Raw genomic sequence first — 21,847 nt, 5'->3', positions numbered from 1 at the left:
TTGGAAATTTCAAATTCTGAATGTTGAAATTAATTTCTATCCAGTTTATGAAGAACTACAAATCGCCCCTTTAATTTTGGGCATACATGCATCTTTATTGATTCTTAGCATTCAGAGAGAAGAGTGTGCTACATGAATGTTCACTAACGATTTTACAAGTTCTAATGGCTTAAGAAACTATACTACTCCCACTTGAACAACATAGTTACATGTATATGATATATGTGGGGATGCATATCCTAAAATTAAATATTTTTTGAAAGATAAATCTTTTCAAACATGAAGCTCATGGGACAACAGTTTACGTGGTCGGATACCAGTTTGCTGTTGTTGCTAATAACTGAGGCAGGGAGGGAAGTACAGCTTGTGTGTGTGTTTTCAAAGCAGTTCTTATCTTTATATTTAGATGCCCTAAGGAAGTTTATCCTCATGTTTCTACCATTATAAACATTTGTCTAAAATACCTTACCTATGATCCAAATTACAATTATGATGATGAAGATGAAGATGAGAATGCTATGGATGCTGATGGCGGAGATGACGATGATCAAGGTATTGAGATGGTACACGGGCTGGGTTAGGTGGAGAGGGTGCTTGACTGCACACGGCACCTTAGTTTTGTTCCTGGGAGTTGTCTTTGTCCCTGGGATGCTCAGGCCTGCAGTCTTAGGCATGGTGGTGGACAACCATTCTACTCTGTTTAGTTTTTATAAAATGTTTGTTTGTTTGTTTGTTTTTAAATGAATCTAAAGATACATATTTAGAGTAGTTTGGTTGGTATTGAAAAACCCTACATATTGTTTGAGGCCCTGTTTAATGTTTTTATGACTTCTGTGGTTAAAGTCGGGCTGGCATATGGTAATGCTTCAAGGGTATGGCTAGTACTGTTTTGTCTGGAAGAATTACAATATATTGAAATGGGTAGATTACCAAGTGTATGGGTTGGTGGGGTTCCTGCAATGATAGAACTTTTTAATTTGATTGTGTAAATTTATGCAGTAACTCCCTCCCTCCCTCCCTCCCTTCCTTCCTTCCTTCCTTTCTTTCTTTCTCTTTCTTTTTGGTTTTTCAAGACAGGGTTTTTCTGTGTAGCCCTGGCTGTCCTAGAACTCACTTTGTAGACCAGGCTGGCCTCAAACTCAGAAATCCACCTGCCTCTGCCTCTCAAGTGCTGGGATTAAAGGCGTGCACCACCACTGTCCGGCTATGCAGTAACTTTCTTTTAAAAAATTGTAATTTAACCCATCTAAAAAACTAGCACATAAATACACCCACCTCAGTCTCTCCTCCAGCAAGTCCTTCCCGTTCTCTCTGTACGATAGATCTCACACAGGTGCTGGCTGTTAAGTTCATTTCTTACCCTCTGTCCTGAACGCAATCCAGTAGTGGGCCAGGGTGCAAATGGCTGCAGTTGTTTAGCTATTTCCCACACCTCTCTGCTGTCTGTCTTCTGTTCTGGTTCTTACTAATCTCTAACCACTGATAGAAATATGCTGAAGTCCTTGTACTCCCCCAGAACACCTCATGCGGCTTTGGCTGTCATCTCAGTGCTTCAGCTGGATTGTTCAGTTATTTGGTATTCTGTTGTTAAATGACTAGCATTTTCTTCATGAAGGACGGCTGTCCAGACAGGTTGACAGAAAGTTGAAAACAAATGTTTTGTTCCAGTAGCACATAAAAGGTTCAATGAAAAGCTGTATACGAAGCCAGTGACAGAATTCTTTCTTCTCACAGAAAATTATTCATAACTATTCTCTTTACTAGATCTATAACCAAATCGGTTTTGTAGTTTGCTTATAAATGCCCATTGGTTGATTTTTCTCTTTCTACTGAGTCTTGACTTGGTTCAAAGTTTGAGGAGTTTATGAGTTTAAGCAGACTCAGTGAGAAAATTGTAATCGAGCCACATTTTGTTAACTATGTGACAAGACTGCTTAGCCAATTAAAACAGTCATGGCTGTAACAAATGCTGTTTTAACTAAGTGTCTTGGTTAAGAACAGCAGCTCACTGTGTGCTGAGTTATGCACTCTGTAACCATTAATAGCCTGTTCCACGTTGAAACTTCCTTTTAGGGAGTGACGATGAATACAGTGACGACGATGACATGAGCTGGAAAGTGAGGCGAGCGGCTGCCAAGTGCCTGGACGCGGTAGTTAGCACACGGCACGAGATGCTCCCGGAATTCTACAAGACTGTCTCTCCTGCGCTGATATCCAGATTTAAAGAGCGCGAGGAAAACGTAAAGGCAGATGTTTTTCATGCGTACCTTTCTCTTTTGAAGCAAACTCGTCCAGTACAAAGTTGGCTGTGTGACCCTGATGCAATGGAACAGGGAGAAACGCCCTTAACTATGCTTCAGAGTCAGGTCAGTGTATGTTTGTGCTCTGGAAGCCACCACAGTGGTGTTTCACAAATTGTTCTCAGGGAGCAACATGAGTGCCGGGGTCCTTTAGGGGAATTCCAAGTTAATGAGTTTCACACTAATAAACCAAACGATGGTATAAAAGTGACTGGATGGATGGACAGACAGATAGGATGGTATGAAAGTGGATGGGTGGGTGGATGGAAGATACAGATAGACTGATAGATGATTGATTAGGTGGCTAGATGATAAGTAGACAGACTTAGAAGAGCGCTGAGCATAGAGAAATTGCCTAGTAGAGCCATGAGGAATTCTGAGAGTATTTTGTTGTCTGTTTCTCAGATCATTTTATTTGTGAGATTTATCTGTGTTGAGGAAAGAGTGTTTAATATCTTCCTACTTTTTTATTGCTTGATTAGTTTTTTTGGGGGGGTCTCTGTTTATAGCCTTGTATCTATGACTCGTTAGTAAAGACTAATTCAGTTTTGCTAAACATTAGAACATTTAGATCAGATATCTGAGTTTTACCCCTGTTGCTTGTACCTTTAAGTATGGTGTCATTTATAGCAAGCTAAAAAGAAAAAGATGCTATTATAATAGCAAAATTAAAAAAAGGAAAAAATACCCAGTTTACTAGGTTTTTTTTCCCACAATTTGCTCTCTACTGTTTTTCTATTTATAAATTATTTTGCTTAAATCTTTGGTTGGAAATTATTCTAATCAGTGGAGACTTGTTGCTTGTTATTTTCCACGGTCTCTTGAAGCTGTCAAGCAAATATAGTTACAGATGAGTATGTCCAGTGCGTGTAATAGATTTAAACTCTGCTCTCATGTACTAGTGCCTCTCTGAGTAGTAGTATTGGAGAGCTGAAGTGGAAATGTGACAGACAGGTAGATTCTTGTGGTCATTTCCTGTGAGCCTTACAAGTATGTGGAGAAGTGCCTTTGGAGCAGCGAGCTAATGACTATATTATAATCGCAGGTTCCCAACATTGTCAAAGCTCTACACAAGCAGATGAAAGAAAAGAGTGTGAAGACCCGACAGTGTTGCTTTAACATGTTGACTGAACTGGTAAATGTGTTACCTGGGGCACTCACTCAGCACATTCCTGTCCTTGTACCAGGTGCGGCTCTGGGTACTTACTACTAACTTCGTGTTTTTAGCACTTACGTGAACGTGAATAAATGTCTCACTTACAAGAGAAGTTTGGGATAATTTGTACCTACAAATTTTTAATCTGACCATTTCGAACACATGAAGTTAGATCTTTGTAAGAAAGGGGATTTAATATTTTCTACAGATTTTTATGCTTCTCCCATGTTAGAAATTATATAATGCAGATAGAAATTTTAAGTCTTTGAGGAGTGGCTTTTAACTCTTTCTGAAAACCGCGTAGAAATGATGAGCTGTTTTGTTGGCTTTTCAGGAATCATTTTCTCACTGAATGATAAGTCCAGCTCATCAAACCTGAAGATCGATGCCTTGTCGTGTCTGTATGTAATCCTCTGTAACCACTCTCCTCAAGTTTTCCATCCTCATGTTCAGGCTCTGGTCCCTCCAGTGGTGGCTTGTGTTGGAGACCCGTTTTACAAGATCACGTCAGAAGCCCTTCTTGTCACTCAGCAGCTGGTCAAAGTGATCCGTCCTCTAGACCAGCCCTCCTCGTTCGATGCAGCGCCTTACATCAAAGACCTCTTCACCTGTACAATTAAGCGCTTAAAAGCAGCGGACATTGATCAGGAAGTCAAGGAGAGGGCTATTTCCTGTATGGGACAGATAATTTGCAATCTTGGAGACAATTTGGGTCCTGACTTATCAAATACTCTTCAGATTTTCTTGGAGAGACTCAAGAACGAGATTACCCGGCTGACAACAGTGAAAGCACTGACCCTGATTGCCGGGTCCCCATTGAAGATAGATCTGCGGCCTGTGCTGGGAGAGGGAGTTCCCATCCTTGCTTCATTTCTCAGGAAAAATCAGAGAGCTCTGAAGCTGGGGACCCTGTCTGCCCTAGATATTCTCATTCAAAACTACAGTGACAGCTTGACTGCCGCCATGATTGACGCCGTTCTAGACGAGCTCCCTCCTCTTATCAGTGAGAGCGACATGCATGTGTCGCAGATGGCTATCAGTTTTCTTACCACCCTGGCAAAGGTGTATCCCTCCTCCCTCTCAAAGATAAGTGGATCTATTCTCAATGAACTGATTGGGCTTGTGAGATCACCTCTTCTGCAGGGAGGAGCTCTTAGTGCCATGCTAGACTTTTTCCAAGCTTTGGTTGTCACTGGAACAAACAATCTAGGGTACATGGATTTGCTGCGCATGCTCACGAGTCCAGTTTACTCTCAGAACACAGCTCTTACCCATAAGCAGTCTTACTATTCCATTGCCAAATGTGTCGCTGCCCTTACTCGAGCGTGCCCTAAAGAGGGGCCTGCCGTAGTAGGTCAGTTTATTCAAGATGTCAAGAACTCAAGGTCTACAGACTCCATTCGGCTCTTAGCACTCCTTTCTCTTGGAGAAGTTGGGCACCATATTGACTTAAGTGGGCAGTTGGAATTAAAATCTGTAATATTAGAGGCGTTCTCCTCTCCTAGTGAAGAAGTGAAGTCCGCTGCATCCTATGCATTAGGCAGCATCAGTGTAGGCAACCTTCCCGAGTATCTGCCATTTGTACTACAAGAGATAACCAGTCAGCCCAAAAGGCAGTATCTTCTGCTCCATTCCTTGAAGGAGATTATTAGCTCTGCAGCGGTGGTAGGCCTTAAGCCATATGTTGAGAACATCTGGACCTTGCTGCTAAAGCATTGTGAGTGTGCGGAGGAAGGCACCAGAAATGTCGTTGCTGAGTGTCTAGGGAAGCTCACTCTTATCGATCCTGAAACTCTCCTCCCGCGTCTGAAAGGGTATTTGATATCAGGTGAGTCTCAAGGCTTTCTCATCTATAACCTTAGTCACAGTTAGTTGCCTTGAAAGACACCTCCAGAGGAACTACCATCTGCTTATTTAAAAAACCACGTTTAAAGCCATGTATGTGATGAGAAAGCCTGGCATGTGTTGTGATATGGAGTGATAGTCCAAAGTACTTTGTTGCTCAGAAAGATGCAGTCTAATTGAACAGTGCTTACATTTACATAAGTGTGATTTAGTTCTTTATGCTGAGTGCATTTTAACATTGCTATTTTTATTTAAAATGTAGAAAACACAACTCTTGAATTTAACATGAAGATCTTGGAGGTACTTACTATATTAAAATTGTAGAAATTATTGAATTTAAAGGCAAAAAAATGAGAAAAGACTTTTGATTTATCATTGTTTAACCAAATAGAATAAATAGGTTATAATGCGTAAAAAAATAAAAGTTAAAATAGTGTTTCGTTAAGATTTTTCTTACCATTATACCTATAACCAGTACCTTTTGTAAGGGCTAGGTTCTCTGTTTCTGCTTCCCTGGATCACCTCCTTTGTAGAGGTCAAGTTTTCTTTTAAAATCCAGGAAGCTTTTTTGCTTTTTAAGGTAAGAAAACTGTTGATTTAGTATCCTGAGAGTCAGAAGAGAGCTATTTGGGACAATAATAGTTTTGCACTGTTGAAGACATTGGTGTTTCTGTGATTGGAGGTTTAAAATGGCATTCATGGACATTGAGGGAGTGCATACCAATGGACTTGCTATTGCACTATGTTTTTGATTAGGGTCATCATACGCCAGAAGCTCAGTGGTTACAGCTGTGAAGTTCACTATTTCTGATCATCCTCAGCCTATTGATCCACTGTTAAAGAACTGCATAGGTAAGTGGCAAGCACACTCACTGCTGAGCTACTTTGGAAAAGCGCAAAGATTTATTGAGGTTCTGTTTATTCTGATAACTAAGGCTGTCGCTAAAAACTTTTGTTACTAGGAGAGTAACATTCATAAGGTAATTGTTTCATTATAAAGATTATTCATAATGTATGGTTTTCTAAGGTTGAGCAAATTATATATAAGCCCCCTTTATCAGCAAGTACTGTCAGATGACTTTGTTCATCACTGAAGTAGGTAAATATGTCAGCATGTCTTAGCAGTCAGTCTAGTTGATAATCATATTTTGGTCATGTCTTTTTTTAAATTCACTTTATATCCCACTCACCATTCCCCCTCCTGGTGACCTCCCTTTGGTGTGATATATTAAATGACTAAAGCAAATAGATGTTAAATCTCTGAGCAGTCAGAACTTTTCTCCCAGTATAAATGAGTCTTACTTGAGTTAGAGTCTCAGGTTTTGATGGTTGCTTGGAGCTCTCTAGCTCTGAGAGGATCCATGGAGAAGTTCCCATGGGTGGAAGTCGTGTTGGTGCAGGGAAGATACTATAGGGGCATGGTTAGTAGATTCAGTGTGCAGGAGAGGGGGCAGAGGTAGTGAATGAACACTTTGAATTGCATAAAAGAAGGTGACCAGTTCAGAGATAGGCAGCAGACTACAGATGAGTGGTTGTACTAGGACCTAGAAATAGTTTTGTATGAGGAAAGCCAGGATGAGGAAGACCTGCGGAGGGAGGGAGGTTTCCAGAGTTGTAGCGTTCAGTTTGTCACCATGCAGGACCTGTAGTCCTTCTCTAGCCGTCTTCGTCAGCTCATTTCCCTGACACTCTGAAAGATTGTTGATGATAGAGTTGGGATCGTAGAGTGAGGAGTAACTAATTAGTACCTGTGCAGCCAGCGCCTCTATCCGTCAGATGCTGGTCAACAAAATGCGTGCTTTTCCTGTGCTCAGGGATGCTCTCCCTCGCAGTATCTTCTTCATATGTTGATTGGGTCTAGACTGAAAGTGCCTGTTCAGAGCTTTACAGTAAATACGGGAAATGATCTGACTCTCTGTGTGGCCTTAAGGAATTTTACATTTTCATTTCTTCCTGTACATTTGCAAAATAGCAGATCAAAAAATCTTGTTTTTATAGTAGCTAGATACTGTATTTGGCAGTTGTCTTGTTGGGTTGTGGTCTCCTCATTACACTCCTGAGCTCTTACTACTTGTGTCTTAGTGAAGACACAGATAATGTTAGGATGTAATTCTTTGTCCTTTGATGAATTGTCTCCCTGCTATGTCTGTAGTGAGCTCAGCTTCTTGCCGCTCTGAGTGAATTGTAAGGAATTTTAATGTGTTGGGTTTGTTGGCTACCGGTTCCATCACTTCGGAGCTACTCTTGTATTTATAAACTACTATAAAATAGTGAACTCAGAGTGTTAGGCTCTGTTCTGTCTGTCCTCTGCATCATTGTCTCCTGGACTGACTGTCAGTGAGAAGTGGGCACACATGCAGCACTGGTAGTTTATTTCCATGCTGTTGAAATAGAGTTTTGGCTCATTTAATCTTGTGTCTGATTTTTCTGTGACCTCCATTTTCATCGAAGAAATAGCAGTGATAACCACAATAACTAAGTCAGTTTAGAGAAAAATACACTTTGTGAATTGTGTTTTAAGCTTGGCATCAGTGGGTTGTTTCTCTTACAATTTTTTCAGGTGATTTTCTAAAAACTTTGGAAGACCCAGATTTGAATGTAAGAAGGGTGGCCTTGGTCACATTCAATTCTGCAGCTCATAACAAGCCATCACTGATCCGGGACCTTCTGGATTCTGTTCTTCCACATCTTTACAACGAGACAAAAGTTAGAAAGGAACTTATAAGAGAGGTGAGTGCATTAGGTCCCGTCACTCCCCTGCACTTACCTTGTCATTGCCACACACACTTGCATGTCCCTTCTTGTTTTAACAGGTAGAAATGGGTCCATTTAAACACACAGTTGATGACGGTCTGGACATTAGAAAGGCAGCTTTTGAGTGTATGTATACCCTTCTAGACAGCTGTCTTGATAGACTGGATATCTTTGAATTTCTAAATCATGTTGAAGATGGTTTGAAGGACCATTATGATATTAAGGTAAGATGTTTGTGAATGTCTGTAAAATGGTTTAGTATATGTTGATGAGACAACTGTTATGCTTATAATTTACTTAGCTGTGTAAGTAAGAAAAATTAATCTACTAGTATTTTTTGTAAGCATCTTACAAACTATATGTGCAGAAGCAGTGGAAAGACAGTTATATTGGTTAATATACAAGAGAATGCCGAAACCTCTTTTTACCTTAGAAGGAAGGGAAGTGGACCCCAAATGTTTAAGAAATTCATTTTTAGTCTCCTTAATGAATAGTGCATACCCGTATTCTTTGCCTCAGAATAAGACACACTTTAATGCTGAAAGTACAGATCTGTGACCTTTCAGGCCCATCTCGATGAGTAGCTAACCACTAGTTTTCTTACTTTCTTCCCTTTCTTGCTTTCTTCCCTTTGGTGTCTTCAAGTTTTTTTACTTCAATACAAGACAAGCTGTGTTAATGGCAGGGCTTGTGTTAGCGGCCGACCTGGAGCCCTCTCCTTTCAGATACACTGCAGTCTGCAGAGGCCTTAGAACAGTCATGTTGCTTCTGTGTCTTGATTTCCCATTCATCATATTTAGTCATTTCTGAGCAAATGTGTCAGTATGTAAGAGACTTCAGAACAAGTAAATGAACACTGTCCTTTTCATGGTCCTCTTTACTGGAGCCTTTGGCCCTGCAGAGCAGTTATCTGAGCCACGGTGCCGGAATTCCAGCATTTATGATGCACTCCTACGTATCTATAGTCCAAGGGAAAAGGATTTTAAAACATTGGGGGGGGGGGTGTTGTATGAGTTTGAGCAATGATAATCATATGCCCTCCAAAGTCTGCTGAAAAAGACATTTCCGTCAAGTTTTCCTTTGTGTTCATCACATTTGCTCATTTGCTTCTTCAGAAATGCCGAGTTTCTAGTCTTCTTCCTGTGGATGAAATAACATTCCCCGGCTGATGGGGCCAAAGATGGGTATTTTAAATGCTTCCCACCCAGGTGTTTCTGACGTGCAGTCAGACTTGACAGTTTCCTAGTTTTGTATAGCAGTACTTCCACATGGAAGCTGATGTTTCCCTAGCATTCACCTCACGTTTGCAGTGAGTCTAATTCTGAGTGGCAGATTAAACTAAGAGGGTGCTCCAACTGGCATACTAACCGTTTTTCTGTTTAAGACAAGTGTGTCAAAGTGTGGATGTTTTGTCACTAGAAACAATGTATTTTTTTTTTATTCCAATAGATGCTAACATTTTTAATGTTGGTGCGACTATCTACCCTTTGTCCAAGTGCAGTGCTACAAAGGTTGGACCGACTTGTTGAGCCACTGCGTGCCACGTGTACAACTAAGGTAATTGTTGCTAGGCATCAATTTAGGCTCTGTTTGCATAGGAATTACAGGCTGTGAAAATGGACTCTTGTTATTTCAGATAAAATGTTAAAATTTTTATGACAGAATTTAGAAATTTTTTAATATGTGCATTTTACATATTAAAATGTAATATGGGATGTTGTGGTGGCAGAATCTTGTTCTTACGCAGACTGACTTTGAACTCTCCACCATGACTTAGCCTCCCAAATGCTGAGAGTACAGGCATATGCCACCAAATGGAATTTTGATTTTGTTTTCATTAATTAACTTAAATATAAATAAGAAAAAGGTCAAGCAGGGGTGGCGCTTACCTTTAATCCCAGGCTCTAGAGACGGAGGCAGGTGGATCTCTTGAGTTCCAAGTCCTCCTGCTCTTAAGAGTGAGTTCCAGGACAGAGGAACCTGTCGACAGACAGACAGACAATAAGAAAAGATGAAAACTTCCTTCTGGTATTTTATGAACTCCACAGTCCTAGCTTATTCTTTTCTCTGACTTTTCAAATTTAATTTTGTTAGTATTTCCATTTTGGTGCTTTGAGAAATATTGGTGTTTCTTCAAAGGTCTGGAAGAATTTAGAAGTGCATCTTAAAGTCTTGGGTTGTCTTTCTTTCTTACTGCTTCAATCCTATCCTGCTTTAGTTTGCCTTCTGTTGATGTGGTAAAGAGCATGACCCGAAGCAACCGGAAGAGAAAAGGGTTTATTTCACATTACTGCCTGTAGACCACCATGGAAGGAATTTAGGAATTCCATAGGAATTTGCTATGGAAAGGCCTTGGAAGAATGCTGCTCACTGGCTGCTTCCCCGGCTTGTTTACTTTGCTTTCTGAGATACTCTAGTGCACCTGCCCAGGGACAACACCACCCACGGGCCAGGCTCTTCCACGCCAGTCATCAGTTAACAAAGTACACCCACAGGCTGACCCACAGGCCTCAGTTGAGCATCTCTGTTCTCACAGGACTCGAGCTTGTATCAGGTTGACCAAAAACCTAATCACCATGTTCTATACATCTTCTTGGTTCAGTTTTACAGAAATTTTTTGTAGAAATTTATTTAGTCCTTAGAACTGTCTATTTAGAGTAATTTTTTTTTATAGTATTCCCTAGTGATTTTTTGGGATTTTAGTGGCATCATAATATTTCTTACTCAAATCTAATTAACTTCTCCCTTTCTCTTGAAAGTGGTTTGTCAGTCTTACTATCTTTCAGCAGACCAAATCTTTCGTTCTCCTGGGTCTTTGTGATTTCGTTTCACTGATTTCAGCTCTTTATTATTTCTTTCTGCCTTTTGGGTTTTGCTTTTTACTATTTGGGGGTGTTTTGTTTGTTTGTTTTTTAATTTTTGGATATTTGAAGTAGAACCTCACTTTCAGTGTATAAACTGAGTCGGTGAACCGGACAGTTTTAAGTGAAGTTGCACAAATGACAATGAGTAATGAAGGACATCATCAAGGAAGCCAGGCTGTCTGACTGTCGTCCCCCAGGCTCCAGAAAACACAGCATCAAGAATGTGCTAGTAAAATTAAATGCCAGGAAAAAGGAATTTTAGTACTATTGATAGAGACATAAATAGGTTCAACCACTGAGGAAGGCAGCCTGGCTGATTGTCAGAAACAGTTGAAGCAGCATGAACGACCATGACACTCTCTGCTTCCAGGCAGTAGAGATCTGTGAAACCATGTTTGTTGGCACAGTGTTCACAGCAGCCAACTATGGAGTGAACCTGGGCGTTCATGTGGGATGAATGGATTAATAAAGTATGATATGTAATATGTATATGCATATATACACAAGCATACATACAGAATGAGATTTAGCTTTTTTTTTTTTTTTTTTTTTCGAGACAGGGTTTCTCTGTGTAGTCCTGGCTGTCCTGGAACTCACTCTGTAGACCAGGCTGGCCTCGAACTCAGAAGTCCGCCTGCCTCTGCCTCCCAAGTGCTGGGATTAAAGGCATGTGCCACCTCTGCCCGGCTTGAGATTTAGCTATTAAAAAAAGTGAAATTATTTCTAGGAAAATGAGTAGACCTGGAATAATTGTGGTAACCAAAATAAGCTAGACTCAGAGAAATGTGTTTTCCTCCCTAGTGTGAATTTAGGCAAACCAAGATCTACAGAATAAAAACTGAAGACATGAAAGTAAGACGTGGACTGAAGTCCTGCTAACATGGGAAGGTAGAATCAGGCTTCAATAGGCAGCAGTCCTTGGGAGGATGCCTAGCTGACTCGATGAGGGGAATGCTTGAAATGAATCTTTGGAAATGAGGACTTTAGACCATGAAAATGAAACGAGTTTAGTTGTGCTTTAGTCAATGTCAAATTATAAATAGAGGCATGCATGGGAATAGTATTTGGTGTCAGAGAAGATACAGTTAAGTACTTGGTTTCTTGCTAGGGCCAATTTGTTTCAACTAAGTAGGCCTGGATTTTTCAGTCTTTTTTTATAATAGGACTTGTGTGAAGTGGTCCCTTTTTAGGAAACAGCTGGTGTCTTAAATTTTGATATGTGCCCTGTAGTATGCCTTCTGGATCTGTGAGGGGTGGCTGTACACTACTTACTAGGAATTTGTGTCTACATGCACTTTGTTATGTTATAGCGTGTAACCTGAATTTTGCTCTATTGCAGGTAAAGGCAAACTCTGTAAAGCAGGAGTTTGAAAAGCAAGATGAATTAAAGCGATCTGCCATGAGGGCAGTTGCAGCATTGCTAACCATTCCAGAGGCAGAGAAGAGCCCACTTATGAGTGAATTCCAGTCACAGATCAGCTCCAACCCAGAGCTGGCAGCCATCTTTGAAAGTATCCAAAAAGATTCTTCATCCACTAACTTGGAATCAATGGACACTAGTTAGATGTGTAACGTGCATGAGGACCATTATGTTTGACGCACAATGCACTGAACCGACAAGTTGACCATAGACATGGGAGAGAAGTGGCTAGAGCTTCAGGATGTTCCACTTTTATTTTCATTCATGGGAAGTTTGTTCAGCTTTCTTCCATTGTTGTTTTTGTAGCGTTTACTTCAGAAATCTGTATTTCCATAATCCAGAGGTTGTAAAACCACTGATGTTTTTAGTGGTTAGGGCAACGTTTGAAATGGGAACTAAAGTTTGGATTTATGGAATGTGGAAATAGGGTCCAGTATCTGTTTGCCCTGTAATGTGTAGGATTAAACTGTTAAAACTTTATGACCATGGATTTCTTGGTTTTGTAAATTCTCTCATTTAAAATCAATTCTGCAACACAAAGACCATGTTTCTATCCTTGTATAACCTCTTCTTTCAGTGACATAAAATGATTTTAAACTGGCAGATAAAGAGTATCCATTTAAGATATGTTATATTTCAGAGAGATTGGCATCTTAGCAAAGATAATAAAGCACCACTCTTAAGTATAAGGCTTAACAATATCCCCTGTGCACACTGATTTTGCATGAACAGGTTTACAAATATGTATTGTCTGTAACACAGCATGTACAGATTCTTCACAATACACATTAAAATAAGCAGTAGTGCAATTTTTCAGATACTTTTGCACACAAAATCTTATCTGGTGAGAGAGGAGTTAATGTTGAAACTGGTTTTCTAGCTGCCAGTATGAATTTACAGATGTTTTCAGCAAATCAAGTCCCGGCAATTTGCGACTTTGTACTATTATAAATGATCTTACACGTTTAAGTACTTGATTTTCCTCCGTTCCACGTTTTGAGCATTTGTTTCTGCCCACCAGTTCTCAAAGCCGGACTGTGGTTCCTGCTGGGTGTCTGCATTTGCTCCTGAAGGACAGAAGCCACCTGTGCTTTCGGGGTTTGTTTGTAGGAAATTTCTGAAGTTGCCCATTATTCATTGGTTTTGTTAGCTAAAGCTTCCTTTGAGTTGAATTTCACACACATACACACACAAACACACACTCATCTCTTGGTGAGCTAACTTCCCTATTGTCTTGGTAAGTGTTGAGCACTTGCTGGACTAGCAAAGCTTTTGCAGTTGGTTCCATTGTAGTTGACATTTTATCCAACATTCCGTGATCTCGTTTTCCACAAGCCGCCTTCCTGCCAACAGGAAGAGCCGTTCTGAAACGAGTACTCTGTGCCCACGACGTGGTTTACATGTAGTGGAGGGAGGCAGTTGTCAGATTGATCAGTTTCAAGTACTCAGCTTGAAACCTGCACTGTTGGATGTAAAACTGTGAATGTAAATCCTTGTCTGGCTCGCAGACTTCTGTGACGTAAGGTCGAATGCACAGTCGTTCAGGTCAGAGCAGACTGTGGCTATTGAATGAACAGCTTGGCTATTGACTGTCCAGAGATGCCGAGGACACTGATACTGGTGAGGATTTTGACTATACATTGGCTTATTCTATGAAGTTGGTGCCATAGCAAAATACGGCCGGGGATAATTTTATAACAGTTTGCATAAAACTAATAGGAATTTATTTTAGTACATTATGCACTATGCAGTACTATGGTATAGATGTTGTGGATAAAGTTCAATTTGGGGTTATATGATGTGGTCTCACAGTGGGTGACAGTACAAGCTCTGGGACCAAACCATTTGGACAATGCATATGTTCTATGACTGTCTTAGTTAATTACCTACAGTAAAACCTATAAATTTTCATTGGTTGGCCACCCTCCCTTGGTTTGGTTTGAATTCAAGATACGTGTTACGTTTTGTTTTTCTGAGTCTTGCAAGTCAACTCATTTTCCTACGTCACTAAATTCTTGTATGAAGAAAATACTGCTTTAATGGTTAATGTATCACACTACCTATATATACAGAGCCGAGGGATTATACAGCTCTATACACAGACCATCAGAAGAACGCTCAGGGCTTCAGTGCTGAGCCACACTGATGCTGTGGTAATGTGGTCCAGATCTGGACTGGAAGCAGCAGACCCACCACACACACACCCTGGAAAGATGGAGCTTCTGCCTGGCAGTTCTTCACCCAGGAGGTCCCTAGATGTCAGTTGTGTGAGGGAGGGCGCAAGCTTGTGGCAATTCTTAGGAATACATTGAGATGATTTTAGAACTATATGGAGTTTCTAAAAAGAAAGCTGAATATACATTGAATTTTGGGTTTAGACTGTCTTATTAAACTTAGGCAGGAAGAAGTCTAACCTAAGAAGTTATTTATAAAGTTAGTAGGATGGAATGCAACTATTTTAATTGTATATTTTATTAGTGATACCTAAAAGCTGCTTAACTGCTAGCAGTTAGAATTCTTAAGATTGGGGTATGATGGCTTTGTTAAATGTTTGTATATTTACATAATTCAATCATAATTAAACAACCAAATGAGTCCTTCTTAGTCTTCACATTCCTTGGATAAGCAATAACAGGGAAATGAACAATTCTATGGGATGTTTTGCTATTTTTTGTATTTAGCTCAGCCTCAGACATGAAGCCATGACTGAAGTTCAAAATGTTGATGAATAGAAAATGCTCAGCTGCTGAAGATTGCGTTTAATTTCACTTAATCTGTTCTTACGTCTTCAGAGCCGTGTTGCTTACATGATGAAGTGTATGGTAATGCTTTGTAATTGGAGTAATATTTTCTGCCCACATTCTACTCTTCAGGAAGCTGAGGCAGATCATGAGTTCAAGACCAGCTTGAACTGCCTAACAAGACCCTTTCTCAAACGGTGTGTTTGTGTGCATGTGTGTGAATCTAAGTTGTCAAAGTTACGTTTTTGATACTTGGGTGTGAAAGTTAAAAGTTTCAACAGGTAAAATTCCAATTGTAGCTTTTACTTGAAGTTTCATTTTCCTTTTTAAGCTACTGTCTTTAATCTTTGAAGAGTGGAAAATTGACATTGGGTTATAAAATGGACCACAGTGGACATGTATGTGCCAGCAGCTGTCCAAAGCTCACCAGATAAAGCTGTTTTCTTAGGAACACAAAAGTGAAACCCCTTCTTTTCCCTGTTCATACAAGAATAGCTTGGTTTCCTAGTAATACCAATCAATAAACCTTTTGTGAAGACCTGTACCATGTTTTAGGGTTTTAGTAACATGGTTTTGTTCTTTGTATGTTGGAAAGCTAGCTTGGCATCCCACAAAGGAGTTGGTTTTCTTAGGGCATTTTGAAAACCAGCTTTGATTGAAAATATCAAAGAGGTATGACATGATTGTGCTGTTGGACTTACAGCATCAGTGAGTCAGATTCCGAGAGATTTTATTTAGTAGGTTAAGGCTCTGTGTTAGAGCCTTTAAATTCTAGTATCAGATCTTGGGGTGGTTTGGAATATGTTTTGCTCAGGTCTTCAGAAGAGAGAGGCAAGGAAAAAACTTTCGTTGAAACAAAATTCTTTACCAATGAGGGCTGAGGGAGTGTTGGGACTAACCTGTTTAACCACTTGGTAACAGTTGATGCTCACTGAGTGTCTTGTGAGTGTGCGCGCACACACAATGAAAAGCTATAGAGTTGTAATCTGTATGATACAGTGGTGGTCCCTTGTTTTGCTAGACTGTGATAAGCTATTACTCTGGAAAGTTACTTTGCTTGTTTCATACATAGATTTTTCACGTTTAAACAAAACTGCAACTGCTTGCTTGGATGAGAGCAGCTAAACGTGTATGTGCCTGTACTCCTAGTGTGAAGACATGTTACCTGCCCGCAATCATTGCCATGTGTAAACTAAGCGAGGCTTTCGTAAGAGATGTGGAAATAAACTCCTGGTTCTTTATTCTAGAAATAAAATCCATGTTTTCCTTCAGAATTTACACTGCAGTAAACAAAGATGTTACTTTAGATAAGAATTTTGGATGTTGACACTGTTAAAGAGTTTGTAATTGAGTGTGAGCATAGTGTAAGATGACAGCATCCTGGCCTCTACCTCCTGGGGCCCTATTAGTGACACTCCTTCAGAGACAGTGCTACAGAGTCCCCTCCATGAGGGGAGACTGCATTGCCTCAGTTGAAATTCAGTCTTTGAAAAAGAATTTTCTCATTTCTAGCCACTATACCCTGCAGCAGTTAAATAGGAACTCGCTATTTTGAGGACAGACAGAGCTCATGTTTATTGGGTAAGGGTTTTTCTGGTGTGTCAGTTTTCCATCTTAATTTACAGCTGCTGTTTATAATCAGCTAATTGTGCTAATTAGCCTGACTTAGTGGAAAGCTTTTACATGCAGTATGGCCTCCAATGTTTTAACTTGATCTTCAGTGCCATGATCCACCTTCCTCTGGTTATAAAGTGGCATATTTCATAGAAACGTGCTTATGAAGGCCACTAGTATAATGTGGGCTCTGACGCAGTTGAGAGCAGTCTGCAGCACGTAAGTTTAGGAGCAGCGGCCAAAGGATCTGATGCACTTGAGTTCTTCATAACGTCCAAAGAAACGGATTTTCAAAACACAAATCTTAAGCCCATTAACTTACTTTCTTGAAGTAACGACTTTTTTTTCCAGTACTATGGGGAACTTTATGCCAAATGGTGACTTTTTTCAGGCTTCCAAAGCATGTTGACAACAGCTAGTCAAGTCAGGTTGACTACAGCAGGTTTTTGCTATTTTCCTAGAGTCTCAGGATCAGAGACAAAAATGGTTTAAGGTGAATCTTGGTCCCCCTTTTGGAATTTTGAAAACTGATGATTGTTAGTTAGCAAAATGGCAGAACTGACACAAAGTGTCTTTGAAACAAGACCACTGAGGCAGTAAGTTTCCAAACTCAGTGTGCTCAGGAGTAGTGTAAGCAGCTATGATAATTTGCCTTTTGCACATTAATGGGCTATTGATAAGGTTAATTTGTCAGAATTTGACTATAGAACAGCAATTGGCCTTGGAAACTGTGAACAGTTTCTTGCATGGTGGTTTTCTGCTTTTAAAATCTACATTTAGGGCTTCCAGATAGTTCATTACGCCTCCCGGGACTGCTTGAAGCTGAGTTTGGTCCTTGGGATCCACATGGTGGAAAGAGAAACAATTCTGGCCAGTAGTCTTCTGATCTCCACATGCATACTATTATGGCTTGTGTGCATTGACCCCACCCCCCATAAGAATAAATACATTTTAAAAATAAAGTCTATACTTAAGCCTTGTTTACCACTTCGTTCCATCATCAGGTCTCTACAAAATAAAACCTCAGAAGCCCAGATGATCCACCACTCCTAAAGTGTGTGCTGCCGTGGCTCTTACACAGCCTACATGCACATATTGGGAGTCAAACAGGAGCTGAGAGAGCTCCGGCATGTGGTCACATATATACATACGTCTGTACATGCATACATAGTGTGTGCGCAAGAAAAATCCTACTGTTGCTGTTAGGGACCATCAGGTGAGAGTCGCAGCCACGTACAGGTACTAGTAAACAGCAAGGTAGTAGGAAAAAGTTTCTGGTTTAGGGCATAGAGGCTCTAGTCTGTGCATCAGGGCAAGCATAAGAGCAATACACTGCATGCGACAGGACATTATTGGCAAAAGCGTAAAGGCATATCTGTATGGCAAGCTCAGGAACCCAGTGTGGCTAAATGGGAGTAGTGAGTCTAGGGTGGGTAGATGATGGAGACCTTGGATTTGACTGCAGGGACACTAGCAAACTAGGAAAAGGCTGCAAAGTCAGTTGGTGGGGCGGGTTTGCATTCAAAGAGAAACTCATTTGGAGATGAGCTAGCAAGAATGCTAGGAGTTGCTAGTGAGGCAGGCAGGACATTGCTGGAGTACTGCAGGGAGCTGTTAACTGAGCCAGTATAGTTTGGGGTGGGCTGTGTGTGTTGGGGAGATCTGTTCCCATCCCACTTGGGACCCAGGATAACCAAGATAGCATTTTGAGACATGTTGGGTACTGCAGTAGAGGCCCAATGAGAAGTGAAACGCATCAGATTCTAGACTTAAAATCATATCACATCCAACCACATTTTTGGTAAGGTGAGCAAATCATGCTGCCATCCAACAGCTAATTCAGAAGGCTGATGCGAACAGCTTGCAGTCGAGCTGGGAGAAGGGTTAGACAAATACACTCCACTAGAGAGCCAGGTGCCTATTACAAATCCTTTTGCGTCACCCTGATGCTAGTCACTTGGCCACATCTCTCACCACCTTTCACCATCACCGTAGCCTAAACCACCTCACTTTCCAAGGTACCCTTACCAGTTTCCTTCTTTTAAACCAGTAGCACGGAGAAGTGTGGAACTTGATTATCAGTGTGTTTCGAGTGTGCTTTTTTTTTTTTTAAGTAAACAAAACAATGGTCCCCCTCCCCCCCCCCCCCCCCCAGAGCACCGGCGATTTAGATATTTTCTAACATGCTTGGGTAACTTTGTTTTACATCCCATACCCATGAGTCTTGTTTTAATCTTTACCTTATTCCTTTTGTTCTAATTTCCTAAGTATCATAAATTGACAAATTAGAATGACATAGGGATGGTCACAGTATATAGACAACGCACATATACACATATGTGTACTATAGCGATGGAGAGAGATAAAGGGAGGGAGATGAGGCAAAGTACGTGCTGATGAACAGGGTGGTTGAAGGATTTTAATAGGCACCTACCTGGCGTGCTAGTATATATATATTATACGAAGTGATTAAAGTTAGCACATCATTACTTCCGACACTTCTTTGTGGAAATTCTGTCTTAGCACTTTTGAAACTCACAATTATTAATGACGGTCATGTTGTACAGTAGGTCTCAGATACGTCTAACTGAAACTATCCACTTCAAGCCAACCTCTGCAAGCTCTATTGGGCATTTCCATATAGTTATCTGAACTTACTTAGACTTCAAGACCTTCCTTGTGGTAATCTGAGTGAGAATATCCCTCTAGAGGCTTAGTCATTTGAAGACTCGGTCCCCAGTTGGTGGGTGCTGTTTGGGGAAGTTTAGATTTGGTCTCTCTGGAGAAAGTACGGCCAGTTGGGTCAGGCTTTGAAAATTAAAAACCTTGCTGGGCAGTGGTGGCTCACACCTTTAATCCCAGCACTTGAGAGGCAGAGGCAGGCGGATTTCTGAGTTCGAGGCCAGCCTGGTCTTCAAAGTTCTGGGACAGGCAGGTCTACACAGAGAAACCCTGTCTCAGGAAAAAAAAAAAAAAATAGAAACCTCCAGCCACTTCCAGTTTGCTCTTTGCTTCCTGATGTGGTTGCAGATGCAAGCTTTCAGCGTCCTGCCATCATACCAGCCTGCTGCCATGTTCTTCCTCTCAACAGGCTCGTCTTCTGAACCCTTGCGTTGGTGTTTTATATTGACAGAGAAGTAACCAATGCACTGTTCTGTCTGTCAAGTTCAGCCATTGCCTCAGGTCCTTGGAAACTCAGAGGCCTGCAGTCTATTTCCTCTCAGGTCCTGCCTGGCTTCTTCCTGGTGTCATCAATCAGTTATTTGTTCTCTCACTGGGTTACAGATGCTCCCTTTAAGTGTTACAACTTAATCATTTCCCTCCATTCTCAACTAAAACCAGTAGCCTCACATCACCAATGAAATGTCAGCCTTTATTTCCATTTTGTGGGGCTTGAAGGAAGCCCCGAGAGAGTGGATACGGAGCTGTTGAAGTCCCAAATGAGTGTGTATTGATGACAAAGGACCATGGAAACTGGCAAAGCCTCCCCCAGGTCAGAGTCAGGGTATCGGCAAGGCCTTCCTCTCCTATGTGAGCAGATGTTGACAGTGTATACAAAACCTACAACTGCAGCTTCTTCCTTTTGAATGACTAACCTGAGACTGCTCCCCAAGAGACTTCCCACCAAGACTTGCTAGCCCCCCCTCCTGTGCTGTCCCTAATAAAAGTACTGAGTTTTCACTTATGGGTGTTGGACACTGGTTCTTGCTTGAGAGCTGGCTTATGGGTCTAAACCTTCAGTATCAGTTCTGCCACCCACAGTCAAACCTACCATAAGGAGACTGAAGGAATTGAAAGATAGGCAGAAAGCCTGTGATCGAGACACCCATCCCTAGCCCGTGATAAGTTTGTTCATGTCACAACAAAGGCAGTGACTTTCTGCTGCTGAAATGTGGCGTCTGGTCATTGTCCTTTGGTCAGGTTTTTGTGCTGTTTTTAAACTCATTACTAATACTGTTCATTACTACCTACTTCGATTTTGATTGATCACTCTGATGACCACCTACTTAGGTTTCTCAAAGATCTCTGTTTTTATGGCTTGTGTTAATTTTTAAAAACGATTTAGTTTTACTTGTCGGTGTATTCTATCAGCGTGTATCTGTAACATGTGTGCCCGATGCCCACCGAGCCAGAAGAGTATTACTGGATGCCCTGGAACTGGAGTTAAGGATGGTTGTGAGCCCTCATATGGGTGCTAGGAACTGAAACTAGGTTTTTAACCTCTGAGTCGCCTTTTCCGTCCATGTATTGCTTTCTTACTCTGTTCTAGAGGAACAGAACCAGTGGAGTGAATGTATATGGAAAGTATTTTAGGTCAGCTTATATGATACAGTCTGGGTAGTCTAACACTGGTTTTCTTCACACTGGAGAAGAGGCTGAGAACCCAGGAGCTTGCTCAGTCCATGAGGCTGGACGCCTCAGCATTCTCAATGTGGTATTGCAGGCCCAGAAGAGTCCCGAAGAGCCGCTAGTCTTTGGTCTATGTTGGAAAGCCAAAGAAGCTCATTTCAAACGTCAGCAAAGGAGTGTAGCCGTGGCAGAAGCAGATGAACTTGCCAGCAAGATGGGAAGTGGAACAGGCAAAAAGCAAAAAGCTTTTCCCTTGGACCTCCTTATGTCTGGGCTGTGGGAAACCAGACCAACCCTAGACTTTCTCAGAGGCCCTAATGAAACTACACTGGGCCAGTGGGAAGTCCCGAATGAGTGTGCGTTAATGACACAAGGGCCCGCTTACATCAGAACCATGGGAACTGGCAAAACTTCCCCCAGGTCAGGGTCAGGGTATGGACAAAGAACTTCCCACAAGTGTGGGCAGTGTTGCCCACATGGTAGGGCCTCCTAGTTCAGTTAACCTAATTAAGAAAATTCCTCAAAGGTGTGTCAGGATGTTTGCCTCTTAGTTGATCCCAGATTCAATCAATTGGCAACCACATTTAACCAGCACAGACTGTTGCCCACAGACAATAGGTAGACCTTTGCTTCTACACAGTGACCAGGACTCTGAATGGGATTTCTCTTTATGAGTCCTGTGGCTTCCAAGCTTTAAGTAAAGGCTGCTTAGCTCTTCAGAAGACTGAAAGTCATGAGCCTGGACAAAGGGTGAGAAGCGGTACTCCTTGTCCAACACCAGTAATAACAACGAGACTGAATTC

The 21,847-nt window shown here is 41.2% G+C and overlaps 1 protein-coding gene across 1 annotated transcript in view; it reads left to right on the top strand.

Moving 5' to 3' along the window:
• Cand1 (cullin associated and neddylation dissociated 1) overlaps window positions 1-12,819 on the top strand; it is a 37,462-nt gene extending 24,643 nt beyond the window's left edge. Inside the window, exons 7-15 of the mRNA XM_076920318.1 lie at window positions 407-552; window positions 2,074-2,366; window positions 3,346-3,487; window positions 3,791-5,284; window positions 6,058-6,153; window positions 7,862-8,031; window positions 8,115-8,279; window positions 9,505-9,612; window positions 12,259-12,819. Coding sequence (XP_076776433.1) covers window positions 407-552; window positions 2,074-2,366; window positions 3,346-3,487; window positions 3,791-5,284; window positions 6,058-6,153; window positions 7,862-8,031; window positions 8,115-8,279; window positions 9,505-9,612; window positions 12,259-12,483 — 2,839 coding nt within the window. The 3' untranslated portion in view covers window positions 12,484-12,819. The remainder of the gene's footprint in view (window positions 1-406; window positions 553-2,073; window positions 2,367-3,345; window positions 3,488-3,790; window positions 5,285-6,057; window positions 6,154-7,861; window positions 8,032-8,114; window positions 8,280-9,504; window positions 9,613-12,258) is intronic.
• The last annotated feature ends 9,028 nt before the right edge of the window (window positions 12,820-21,847 follow it).

The sequence above is a fragment of the Arvicanthis niloticus genome, chromosome 22 (genome assembly GCF_011762505.2).
Source record: "Arvicanthis niloticus isolate mArvNil1 chromosome 22, mArvNil1.pat.X, whole genome shotgun sequence".
NCBI classification, from domain to species: Eukaryota; Metazoa; Chordata; class Mammalia; order Rodentia; family Muridae; genus Arvicanthis; species Arvicanthis niloticus.
The sequence above is the reverse complement of the archived record's forward strand: the minus strand, read 5'-3'. Positions and strand labels throughout refer to the sequence as shown.